We start from the raw sequence: 13,813 nt of genomic DNA, 5'->3' as shown, positions 1-13,813 counted from the left end.
AGGAAAAAGAAAGAAATTTCTGACTTCATCTCTTTCTCTATGGCTTCTCTCTAATGACTGGCCTTCTATTAGATTTGGCATTGAAGCTAGAAAATGGGCCTGGTCCCTTGGAGCAGCACATCTCTACTGATGACAGTAGATGGGCTCTGTGCAGCAGTGATAGCTTTCTAAGTGATGCCTTCAAAAGGGATGCTCATTGCTGCTTGGAGGGAGAGGGAAGGCCTCCACATTACCCTGGTCTTTACCCAAGAGGAGCAGGGCTTGGATGCCAAGACCCATGTGGCTGTCTGCTTTGGAAGTGACACAGAAGCCACAGAGCACAAGCCTGCCCCCTGCTTGCTTCTCCTCTTTTGGGCCCGGAAATAGCTCTTGAATGTGGTTTTCTCCGCCTAAGGCTGTCTGTAACCAATCACAGAGGTAACGCCTAGTACCGAAATGACTATAGATGGGACTATAATGCAAGGCTGGCCTTTAGGCACTAACCTCCTTAGGATCACATGCAGGCTGGATTACATGAGTCTCCTCTTCTCCCTTTTCTGGAAACCCTTAAATGGCTGACAGTTAGGTCATGCCAACAACAGAGGGTCTGCAAACAATGCTTGATACCATCTGTGAAGTAGCTAGACTCAAGAGACTCATGAAAGAAGACTCTGATTTGCCCTCAACCTATGACCCTCACCACTGCACCCACTTGCTCTTGCTGAGGCACTGGTGACCTCCACATTGTTAAGCCCAATGATCTGCTTTCGGTGCTCACTTTGCTTGACCTCTGAGCAGCATGGAGCCTCCTTCACTTTTTCTGCTGTATGTCTGGCTGTACCTTTCTAAGTCTCCCTTGGTTGTTCTTCCTCATCATCCCTGTCTCCAAACATCTCTGGGGCCCAGGTTCTTGGAATGCATCTCACTTCTGTCTATACCACACCCTAGTATGGCAGCCAGGCTAATGTTGACTCTGCAAATTATAATTCTGTCCCAGATTTATCCCAGTTGTTCACTCAACATCTCCACGTGGAAGTCTAACAGGCATTTCAAACTGAAAGGTTCATTATGGTTTTCCTGATACTCCTGCACTGACATCTTTTCCTCTCCCCATCTTCCCTTTATCAATAAATGAGGACTCCACTCTTACTATTTTGAGGACAACCACCTTGGAATCTCCCTGGCTTCTCTCTCTCTCAAACATCCCATATCTGATATGTCAGCAAATGCTGCCATTCTAGACTCTTGACTGCATCACATTATGCCACCAGGATAAGACAGCACTATCTTTTGAGGCTGTAGCCTCCTACCTGGCTCCCTGCTTCACCCTTACTCACCTTCATTTCATTCTGCACATGACAGCCAGGGGAATCCTGTTAAATACGTGTAGGTCTTGTCTTTCCTCAGCTTGAAACCACCTGATGCTTCTTCCTGGTTCCCCTCTAGTAAAAGTCCAAATTCTTACGATGATTTTCATGATCTATTCCTTGGTTAACCTTCAGCCTCATCTCTACCAATGTCCCTGTTATTCACTCCTCTCCAGTCACATTAGCCTCCTTTCTGTTCCTATGTCAGCCATCCTTCTGCTTCAAGGCCTTTCCATTGGCTGTTCCCTCTGCCTGGAAAGCTCTTTCCCCAAATATCTGTATGGTTCACTTCCTTACTGCCTTCAGGTCTTTATTCAAATGCTACCTTCTTGGTGAGGTATTTCTTGGCCACCTCACCTAGAGTTGCAACCTCTCAACACTTCTGTCTCCCTCTCACTCTTTTATCTTTCTAAACAGTACTTACCACTCTATGACATACTAGTTAATTTATATTACTAGTTAATTATATTACCACTAGAATATAATTTCCATGAAGGCAGGGAGTTTTGACTATTTTGTTCATTGCTATATCCCTAGTGCCTAACTCAGTTCTTGGCACAGAGTTGCCCTTAATTGATGGGTGGACAGATGGAGGGAGGGAAGAATGAATGAACTAGAATATATTTTGTATATAATTTCACTGGCAACATCATTTACTCTAGTTACTTAGAGAAATGCTACCCAACTATGCCCTTCCTGTTGTCTTCCCAACCTCTGTTCCTTCTACTTCCTCAGTGGTTTTGCAGATTTTCTTAGAAAAAATGAGTAATTGGACCCCCTCTAGGTAAGCCCAGCTACCACGGAATGTGCCATTGAACTGTCCCTGTGCTGGAGATAGCTCTGTCTCACAGGTGCCAACCACCAGTGGCATCTTGTAAGTGCTGACAGGGTTTCTGCCCGGAAGTTGCTAGAGCCATTGATGAAGAGTGATATATTTCTTTTCTCTTAAAAGACTACTTAATTTTTGAGCTGAAAAGAATTGGCAAATACACTAACCTGTAATCTTTTAACAATTTCAAAGGCTGGATGCTACTTTAATTGAAACACACATGTAATTTGTAGCAGCATTTCTCTCCTCCTATTTGTTTGGAAGGGCAAACTATGAAGAAGAGAATATAGTTACTAAGCCATAGACTTGCCTTTTCTGCAGATCTGTTAGATTGCCAATTTCTTAATAATTTAATCACATCAACTCTGCTTTTAATTGGACTTCCCCAATAGACAGTCCTTTGGCTCCGTTTTCTGGCTCCATTCCTAAGTCTCTCACATTCACTTCATTGCAAATGTCTATTTTACTCTCTATATCTTGCTTTTTTGATACTTATTCCCTGCCTCATCCCCCAGAATGGTTCTACCACCATCTCCACAACTGAATGAGCCAGGTTCCTATTCTGTCCTTCCAGGACAGGTTGGCTGAGGATGAGAAGCAGATCCAAAAGTCTCCTCCAGCCATGAGAAAAGAGGACAAGGTGAAAAGCACAACAGTCTCCAGTGTCTGATTTCATCCATGTTTGAGCTTATGAAAATTTGGCAGAGACCTTGTCCACTGGGGTAGGCAGTTCAGTATGCTCTTCCCAAAGCTTAGCCAGATTGTAGGTAGATGAGTCTCGTCAATGTGATCTGCTCCAGCAGCAAAGAATACTTCCTACTGGGAAATCCTTGGAACTTATGCCCACTTAATGTGCAAGGCAGGAAGCAGCATACTTCTTCATGGAAGCTCCTGCTTTAGCCAGAGAACAGGAGAACCAAATGTCTATGTGGATGGCAATTGATTTCTTAGCAACTAGTGTATATTGCACATTTTTAATAACATGGGAAAAAACCCATTAATGTTCATCAACATTAATCATGAGTTAGGTATTCCACCCTGACTCAAGGTGAAGAGAGGAGCCAAGATGTCATTTTCCTGTGTCTTTAAGGTAAGCTTCTTTGTCCCTTACAGGACAACTTATCTATTCACCAAACCATTCAGTCCACTAACTATTCAGCTACTCCACAGTACCACCAACAGTATAAAATTAGGTGCCAGGTATTTTTTCAGAAAGATCCTCAATGGCATAATGGCTCACTGTTACAGTCCATCAAAGGTGTTGCCTTCAAACTTGCCAAACTACTTAGTAGAGAATAAAGGTCTCTTTAGGTTGTTAATTTATGTTGTTACCAGTCCTTTGTTGTTTATGTGTTTTAATTTTGTATTTTCCCCTTGAGCAGAGTTATTAGAAAGGGAATAGTTGATAGATGATAGTTAAATCAGCCTCTGAAATGAGGGTGCAGACATTCTGTTCTTTGTTCACATCTTTGACTGTTTTCTTCTCTTTTCCCTGCACCTGCTCCTTCTCCCAGATTCCTGATTAGAACTTAGTTACTAATGAGTAGAAACATAAAGAAATCAACGGGGGAGGAGTTTGAACACAATGGACATAATTAATGCCTGTTCACAAGGACAAGAAACTAGATTCACATGTTAGACACACACACGTGTGTTAGGGTATATGTGTACACACGATTCCTACACCATAGGGATTTAAAAACTCTAATGGGAAGACTGTTATTTAACCCCTGCCCAAAGATACGGAGCCTGGAGGAGGATGTCCAATAAAAAAAAATGGTCCACCAAAATCTCAACTGTCTTTTAGACTCAGATTCTAAAAGGAATATGAGGTTTTACAGATCAACAGCTATTATTTCCCATCTGCGATTGATTTCTATGAGCAGAAATGATTGCAATCAGTGCTACAAATGTTGCTCCAGGTAGACAAACTATAAGGACAAGCTGGTGGTAGAAGGTTCACTGTTTTGGCCCCTATCTCCTCCCTCTCCCAGAACCCAGCCCAAGACAGGACAGCTGCTCACTGTTTCGGGGCTTCTCTTCATCCATGCCTTCGTCCTCATTCTCGGGGTCGATGTCCTCTGCCTGAGTGATCCAGTCCAGGTAGCCCTTCAGGTCCTCTTCCAGCTGCTGCTTCTCTCGCAGCTTCTGGAAATCTCCCCGAGCCTTGGCCTTCTCTCTCTCTTTGGAAAACTCTCTGGCAAGAGAGAGTGGAGTGGCAGAGCAGGGGAATGCACGGAGGAGGAGGGCCATGTGGGTGGGAAGGAGAGATGGAGATAAGAGGAAACAAAGGGATTAGTTTCTTCTCTTTGCACCAGGAGACCTGCCCACCTGCCCCTGCTTCCTACAGACAGCTTTCTCTCATCCCAGGCTTTGTCTTCACGCTCACATAAACAGAAAGTCACCGAAGCAGACATTCTTGACACAGGCCACCAGAGTACAAAGAAATGGATGAAGTCCATTTCCCTTATTTCCATTTCCCTTACTATTTGCCTTTTAATAGTGACTGTTCTCCAGTGGCCTGGAAACCCTTTTCAAACAGTCACTAAAAACCTCCACAATAGTTATGGACCATGCACTTTCATTCTCCCTTGGAATTGGGTGGCCACTGGAAAATCTTACAAGCATCTCCAGCTGACAAAGGCGTTAGGACCGGTGGTGTGCCGAAGCCCACTCACCCGCACTGGCTCCTGGGAGCCTACCGTGCACTGCTCTTTGCTGCTCTAGCTTCACTGATGTCTCCTTGTGGCTTGAAATTGGCCACGGTGGGAATATTTACACCATGGAAATTGGCAAAATGCTACAAACTAGGGATTTTTCTCCCCACAAAGAGCGGATTGGTAAATATTTACCAGCACACCACTGACTTAAGGCCCAGGAGATTTAACCTCCTCAAACTCTATTATTATTACTAGAGTTTGTTTTGCCACTTTTAACATGCCTGGAAGGATTTCTAATCTAGAGAAAGTTCTTCCCCACAAGGAGACAAATGAGGACTCCAGACACAAGAAAATGTCCTGGGGGCTGCCCCTTTGGTTAAAAAAGAAATCTATTCAGAATGGAAAAATATATAAAAGCAAGATGATATAAAAGTTAAATGATGCATTCAGTTTAAAGTAATAATGAGTAGAAATTGGAATTGGATTGGGATATGCTGGAAGAAGAGCCTACTGAAAAATTTCTGAGAAAATCGGTATTTCTTTCCTAGTTCCTGATTCTGTTCTTATTTTCTCTCTGACTTCAAATTCACTTTTTGGGCAAGGAAGGGGCTGGCAGCAGAAGGTAATATTCAAGAATGCTAGTTCTCAACTCTTAATGCCTTTTCTTCCAAAATAGGACTATAGGAGCATTTTGTTCTTTGATATTCAGTCTATGGAAAATGGGGCCCTTAGTGATGTATGTTTGTGTGTGTGTGTGTGAGAGAGAGAGAGAGAGACATGTACTGGGCATCTTGGTTAGTTCACAGAGACCTGATTCCTCCTTCTCTTACCAGTAAAGACCTAGTTCAGGCCAGGAGGCTGTAGCAATTACCTTGAAGGAATTTCTTGCACATACTACACTAAGGAAAGGCAACTTGGAGGGAAGGACACAGCAACAAATCACAGAGGGACAAAAGCTCAGCTCCTGAATCCATTCAGTCCTGTAGAGGTGCCTCTATCACCACTCCCACTATCTATCTAGTATTTGCATTTTGCTTGTGTGGCTTCAGAGAGCACAGATTTTTAGCAACCCTCATTTTTATGGTGAAAATGGGTTAGGACGGGGAGTGGTCTAGGGAATTTTTTAATTGGGAGATGTGGGGGCTCTCAAGCTAATGAGTTTTTTTGAACTGCTGTCTTAATGATGCTCTGCTTTGGATGGAATTTTCTTCTTAAATTTGATTGAAATCCAATTCTAATTGGATTGAACTTGCTCTTTCTCCGGCTTCTTGCCAACTGGCAGGTACCTTCATTTTCTTCCCAGGGAGTTTAATGCCAAGGAAAAGGAGCCAGATTGACAGCTCAAAATGAAGATGGAAGCTTTGCCTTGCTTTGTTCCCTCCCTCCTTTTGCTGTTGGGGATGAACATGGATAGGTCCCCTATATCTGGGCATACCACCTGGGCTATAAGCTTGTTCTCTGAAGATAACCACCTCATATGGTAGTTCCTTCCCCATGCAAATCCACTCCGATAGCTGTGCTTCCAGGACCCTTCTCTGGATTATCATTCTGCCCTTACACACGTGTATTCTCCATTCCTTTTCTGTGTAGTGGGTGTGGGGTTATAAGGTGACTGAATAGCTGTGGGTTCACTTTAGCTCTTTTGGATTATTTTCCAGAGGGCTCAAGTTATAGTACAAGACAACTACGCACCCTTCTGGAATCAGGAGAATCGGGTTGGGATCAAACTGGAGTAGGGACAATTAATCCAGTCCTATGTTATGGCATTTTCCCCATGGAAGAAAAGCTCACCATTCATACCCCAAGTCTCTGAGGAACTAACATAAACATCCATGAGGTTGTGTTGGGGGTGTGAAGGGAATGGAGAAGGGAATTGGATCTGAAGCCCTGCTGGCTCCCCTTGGCTCCTATAGAGTGAGGGGTATAACTAGGCTTGTGGCTGGATGGAAGGTGAGCCAAAGTTTCTCTCTCCAGACTCCATGCAGAAAGGGATTTTCTGGTTCTTTTTATCTCCTCACCTGGATGCCAGCCATGTGCCTGCTCTGGGGACTGAGCTAATGAAGATGTGAAGCCCCGGCCTGATAGGCTGTGCTGGGCCCAGGGACCAGAGATGGCCAGAAAATCAGTCATAGCCATGGCATTTGTCATAAGGCAGGAGCATAGCTCTTGCCAGCAATGGCCAACGTGAAAAATGAAAACACTGGAGCCAGTGTTCAGTAATGTAAAGCATGCAGGGGGAGATGCATGTGAAAAATCCAATCAATGCAGAAGGCTTGGTGGGGTTCTAGGCCCTCTGATGTTCAATATAGTTGATTCTCCTTATTTACAGATTCCATATTTGCGAATTTGTTTACTCGCTAAAATTTATTTGTAACCCCCAAATTGATACTTGTGCACCTTTGTGGTCATATGCAGATATGTGTGCAGCATGGGGTAAAATGAATCACATTCCCAGCCAAGGTTAAGCAAGGCAAAACTCTGTCTTCGTTTCACCTCTTATACTGTAAACAAGTATACTTTTTATGGTCTCTTTAGTGCCATGTTTTTCATATTTCTGCACTTTTTGTTGGTGGTTTTTCTGTTAAAAATAGCCCCCAAAGACAGTGCTGAAGTGCTGTCTAGTGTTCCTTAGTGCAAGAAGGCTGTGATGTGCTTTAAGGAAAAAGTACATGTATTAGATAAATTCCATTCAGGCATCAGTGATAGTGCCATGAGCACAACATTGATGAATCAACAATGTATATTAAATAAGATGCCTTTCAACAGAAACACACATAAAATAAGGTTGTGTATTGGCTGGTTGACAAAAATCTTGTGACTAGAGAATCACAGGATCCTAGCCCTGTCTTCCTTCTAAGAGTAATGGTTTAGTATTCATTAACTCAGTGTTCATGGTGGCCTCATAAAATGTAACGACACAGAAGATGAAAATGACTATAGATGTTGCTGTCTCTTCTGCTTTCACCCACAAAGAATGCATGTCCTGGTATTTCTCTTGCTTCTTTCTGGGCCTAGACATTGTGTCTTAACTATGTGACATGGGCCAGGTATGCTATCAGGTTGCAAAATGCCTGTCCACCAGCCCTGCTATTTTGGGGAGACATACCCATTTCCCAGTGGGAAAGCGGGCAGGATGGCTCTCCATCTAAGAGATCCTGAGTTCTCTGTCTACTGAAGGCACATGTCTGAAATCCTCTGTTTGCAACAACTTAAAACAAAGAGTGTCCAGATTCCAGAGTCCAGGAACTTCTACCTGACTACAACTTAAGTACCATGTCGGGAATCTCACTGTCACTGCTTTAATTTTAGTAGTCTGGAGACAGATATTTCTGGAGAGAAAAGCAAATATTATCCAATTCTTGTCAGTGGTAATACCAGTCTTGTAAGCTTGTGAGGATCAATACATAATGAACACGAAACCATTTTGGAAGAAAAATCCATGAGATATATATTCTTTACACTGACTCCATCTGGCCTCATAAGGAATAAGATGCTCTGCATATGTGAACGTTCTAGATAAAGGATGCCTAACCCTCTGGTGACCAAAATTTCAGAATTTCTATTTTTTACTTTATAGAGTGTCATATTTTCTTCCTTCATGAACAGAACACTCCAAGCACAATTTAACCTTTTTTATTTTGGTGACTGAAGGACATAATTTATGAAGATGAGTTACTGTGTTGGACTGTAAAATAATATCCTTAACTTATGGGTGTAGGGTCTCAGATCCCTGCAGTTCCGAAATGCTCCAAGGCTATAGTCGTAGTGAGTTAGGGGCTCTGTTCTCTCTCAAAGACTGTTAAGATTTGTAGGACTGCCAGCCCCTGTGCTAAACTTAGCCTCCTGAGTGGTGGCCCTGCAGCTTCTTGTTGGGGTTCTTTCTGTTCCCAGTGGCTGTTTCCAGCAGCCAGCCATGGGTTGGTTCTGCTTCCTCTCTGATCTTCTCATCCCTCCTCACTGCACTTCCTGCTCTTCACCTCTTCACTTCTTGACTCTAATTTAGGAACATGGGATTAGCTGGTTAACTGGGTTTGGGGACAGAATAACATGGAGGATAGGGGTAGAGGCTATGGATTCACATTGGCTGGGTTTAACCATGGATCCTCCATTTTTACCTGTAAGAATTGAGGTAGTTTCCTCATCTGAGCCCCAATTTTATTCTCTATAGAATGGAGATATAAATAGCATCTAGTTCATAGGGTTGTTGTGAGCATTCAATGAATTACACACCTACAGCTCCATGCATAGAGCCTGCCATGGAGAATGATGGTTACTGTTCATGTTATCATTGGGACAATGAATTTTGTGGAGCTCTGAGAGCTTTTTGGACACTTTTGGAAGGCTGACTTAATCAGAAGTCTGACTGATGAATAAGTGAGATTTTTGTTGTATTCTTGTGGTGACTTTTATATTATTGTCCTGCTTGATCAAGATGGTGACTCAAAACTGAAACCACTGTCACCATGTGGTCTGCCAATAAGAGCCTGGTTCCAGGTTTTGTCACTGCATGGACTCAGGGCAGCCCATTCAGAATGGCCATCCCTGTTGACTGATTAGGAGGCCTCCTTAAACTAAGAAGGGGAGATATCTGCCCACAGACACTTCTTTGATTGGGCAGAGGATGTGCCCAGAGGCCCAGGAAGGCTTGGGAAATGTTCCCTCAGCAATTCTGGAACTGTGAGGAGTAGACTCCGCTCTGGGTCAGGGAGCAGGTGTTGGGGAAGGTATTCTGCAGAGATCAATTTACAGACTCCAGAGTTCAGTTCCAAAGTCTGAAAGCCTTAGTGTTCCTATTCAGAATCAACTCACGTTTGAAGTATTACTATGTGCCAGGTTCTGGGCTAGATATTTTTACACACACTCAATGGGACTGAGTTGGGTCAAGACATGGTCTTCAAAACAACTTTTCTCTCACATCAGCAACTGTTGCCATTTGATTCCTCTGCTTTGATACCACTAGGAAGACAGCTTTCTGGGGGGTGGGGCAAGAATGACTGTGAGTAGATGCTCTGCTCAAGGAGGGGCCTTTATGGGCTAGTGCTTATTCTCTACTTTGGATTCCTGGGGAGGATTCCACTTGCTTAGAATTGATCCTAATCTCTGGGGTAAGAAAGTGGAATAACATTTTTTTTTTTTTAAAGGATCAGAGCTCTGGCTTGTGTTACAGCTTAAGTTCATTCAGTGTATATCCCACAGACAGTGATGGGGAGATGGGGTCCAGGCTGTGCCTGAGTGCTGGCACAATGATGTCACACAGGTCACTTACCTCTGGGCTCACTTTCCTTATCTTTAAAAGGTTGATGATTCTATTCAATAATTCCAGTTATGATAGGCACCAAGTAAACAATAATCATTGTCATGACAGCACCATTATTGAGCACTTACTATACACTGAGTATTTTACACAAATGGTCTCACTCTATCATCACAACAACCTATGAGTTGGTATTATTATCTTCATTTGTTCAGACTGTTTAAAAGAGTGAAGTTGCCCAACATTATGCATCTAACAAGTGTGGAGCTGGGATATCCAAATGTGTCTTGGGTAGGAGTGTTGAAGTTGGATTTTTTAATGCTTTCCTTGGTGATTCACATATAAACACAGGGGCATTTTCTTGTGTTGGAACACAAAAATAAAGATCTTTCCACCTTCCAGGCAGCTAATTAGGGGCATATGCTGTTCTGTTCATTATTTTTATCCTTGATGGAAGACACTACTTTCCTGTGTGGCCTTACCTTGGCAAAAGGCATGGTGTCATCAAAGTCTCTAAAGGCCATCACCATGGCAAGAAGTGAGGGTAGAAGCAGATTCTTTCTTTCACCAAATCCCAAAAATTAAACTTGATACTCCTGCAATGCATTAGGCTATGGCAGGAGACAGAAGTAGCTATTCCCAGTTTATATACTTAGTAAAAATGAAATGCAATTGTTCCCATCATGCCTGACTTTGTCCCAGCATTAATGTCCCTGGAGACATAGGAAAGGCTATTTGAAGCAGCTGACCTGTCTTGAGCAGGGCAGAAATAGATTGTCCCCCGCCCCCATGTAGCAAAGGCAGCAGAGTGGGTCACCCACGAGCAGGTCACCAGGAGCATTTAGGTGTTAGGCCTTGGCATGGCTGGCATGGACTTGTGAAGAAGAAGGTAGGCTGAAGAAATGTCCTGTGAGTCTCTGTGGTATCAAGGGGGTGATCCTCAGGGTGCTTCAACCATATGCTATTTCTACCACTTTTTAACTTCATCAGAGGAAAGGCCAATATTAGGCAGACTTTATACTTGTAGCCAAGTAGGTAAATTTAAGGGAAAGTATATTCCAATTCTTCTATTATCAAATAACCTATGGCTTTGAACAGCTAACTGCCCTTTCCATCCAGAAAAGGACATACAAGACATGGACTGCTGTGTCTATGAATTAGAATCAAAGGGAATTTTATTTTGAGTCTGCATTTGCTTATTTATATTCTATTTAAAATGGTTTATTTATTTATTTATTTATTTATTTTTCAACTCTTATTACCCCAGTCCATTCAACACTGAATAAGAGCTATCTGAAATCTTTACTGTTAGCCAGTCCCAAACTGTAATCAGGCAAGTACCTATTTGCAAGGCTGCTGCATGTGTTAACAGCACAGTCTGTGAATCTTCCCTGCAATCCCTGCTTCCAAACCCTTTTGACTTGAGGGTCTCACCATGCAACTCCTAAGGTAGAAGGAGAAGCATCCTGCCTACTTGAATAGCCACCTGAGGGTAGGAGGGTGGTGGGTGAGCTGGCAGGAGACAGGTGAGTCTAGATATCTCCTCATGAAGCCCAAACCAACAGATTAATCCTTGTACATTTGATCCTCTGTCCAGCCAGGCCAAGGACATTCACTTTAAGGCTCCTGAGGTGGCCTTATCCCAGGTTCATCAGAGCCAGAAAAAAGAATAAAGCCAGGAATAGCAGAAAGAGTAAATAAAATAAATAAAATCAAGACCTTTTTCCTTGGTCCTGCTTACCCGCTAAGAACACCGAGAACCAAGTTAAGTACAAAAAATGACCCTATGATGATTAGTGTAACAAAATAGATCCAGGGCCAGTCCCTTCCTACGGCATCATTGACCTGGAAGAATGGAATGATAGTTAGTGAGGCACACTCAGCAGCCGAGCATGGCCAAGTGCCCATCACCGGCTCCTGGACACTGACCCAAGCAGTGCCGGGACCTAGGGATCCTCTAGGTACAAATTGGAGGCCAAATAGCCTGCCCAGCCAATGGGTCAGAATCTGTGGTTGAATAGGGACTGTTTTTCCCCTGGTTTTCCTGGCCTGTTAGGATCCCATCCCTGAGGACCCTGGTGATGGATATAGTGGGACCTGGGACCTTGCTCGGCTGCATTGTAAAGAGTACATAGAAACGGTAAGCTTACCCGCTCAACACACCGAGAACCAGATTTAGAACGAAAAAGGATCCAAAGATGACCAGACTGACAAAATACACCCAGGGTAACTCATAGCCCATAGCGTCCTGCATCTGGAAAGATGAAGAGCAGAATGAGAGCAGGAAAAGAGCAGGAAAGAGAGAGCAGAATGAGTTAAAGTGAGGAGGCAGGCAGGAAGGGTATGGACAGAACTGGAGACAAGTGAGGTTGAACCAGGGTCCATGGTTACCACTGTTACCCTTGATGTTCAAGATGCTTCCCTATGACCCTGACCTGACCTATAAAGGACCTTTGCAGGCTCTGCCTCAAGAGGAGGCTTTTCTGGCTCTTTTGTTTTATTTTCTGGAACAGAAAGCTTCCTTCGATGTTTTCACTTGTCTAAGAAGGTGCGCCACCTAAAAAAATGATTTCTTCAGTGTAGGATAGTTTAGCTCAGTTGGGTTTATGTGGCATTAAATCTTCATTGCACCCTGGGGGCACCCTAACCTTGGTGTCAGGAGTGCCTCAGCTCTTACTGATGCAGCCAGAGATCCAGAACCTTCAAGGATGTGAGGAAGGAGAGACCATCCTAAGGGGCTTTCCTGAGCTGGGCCCAGGATTTAGAGGCAAAAGTCCAGTGCTTCACAAGCACTATGGGCCATGGCCCAGGAAAGACAGTCATTTTCGTTACATACCCAGAGAACAGTTCTAGTCCTGCAACCATATTTCCTAGATGAAACAGCGTATAGCCTGGAGACTGTGACCACACCTAACAAGGGTCATGGAAACATTCTGAAAGGCTGCAAACCCCTGGAGTAGCTGGAGGCAGTCATGTGCTGGAATTGGTTCGCTTGGCTTTGGAGAGCCACTGTGTCTCTTCCCAGTTCCACATTCAGTGATGTCACTATGGTAGCCTGAAGCTGGCCATGGTGGGCAGAAATGTGCAAATGACACAGATCAGTCCCCCCTCCCCTTTGCTCTGAAGAATCGTTGGTTAAACACTTACCAGCATCACTGACTGGAGGGTAGATGTGAACATGACACAAAGTCACAGAGCAGTATCTTTACCAAACAGGAAGTTTATTCTGATTTAGTTTCTCAAATCTACGTCTTTTGATGCTTTCTGGCTAGACCAATCAGGATTTAGTCTTATCTTCCCAAAATGAACTCCAACTTTGTCCTTGCGAAATTACCTTACAGGAATCCAAATTCCTAATATATAAGCTTCCTGAATAATTACCTTAGTGGACCTCAGAGTGTGGCACTCACCTGCTTAGAAATGGACATACTCGGGCTCCTTCCTGAAACTCTGCAGGTGGACTCAACAAGCCATGTTTCAAAAAGCCCTGCAGTGAGTCTAATGTATACTAAAGTTTGAGAACCACTGATTTACACCATTCTCCATAACTCCCAACTTCAAAACTAAGGACACGAAAAGTACTGTCTCTCCTTTGTTGTATGGCAAGGCTCCTGAAAGTGGGGTCTGAAGACCACCAGTGTCAGAATCGTCTAGAAGAATTGTTACCATCTTAGATCCCTGGGCCATTCCCCCCAAATCAGTGTACCTCTCAAGTCTGAATGTT

The 13,813-nt window shown here is 43.6% G+C and overlaps 1 protein-coding gene across 1 annotated transcript in view; it reads right to left on the bottom strand.

The window, feature by feature from the left end:
• The window catches only part of CACNA1C (calcium voltage-gated channel subunit alpha1 C), a 205,855-nt gene that overhangs the window by 173,853 nt on the left and 18,189 nt on the right, over positions 1-13,813 (bottom strand). Inside the window, exons 4-5 of the mRNA XM_039250015.1 lie at positions 11,831-11,934; positions 4,200-4,372 (exon numbers count right to left, since the gene is read on the bottom strand). Coding sequence (XP_039105946.1) covers positions 4,200-4,372; positions 11,831-11,934 — 277 coding nt within the window. The remainder of the gene's footprint in view (positions 1-4,199; positions 4,373-11,830; positions 11,935-13,813) is intronic.

Source organism: Hyaena hyaena, unplaced genomic scaffold (assembly GCF_003009895.1).
Source record: "Hyaena hyaena isolate Hyena2069 unplaced genomic scaffold, ASM300989v1 scaffold_368, whole genome shotgun sequence".
NCBI classification, from domain to species: Eukaryota; Metazoa; Chordata; class Mammalia; order Carnivora; family Hyaenidae; genus Hyaena; species Hyaena hyaena.
The sequence above is the reverse complement of the archived record's forward strand: the minus strand, read 5'-3'. Positions and strand labels throughout refer to the sequence as shown.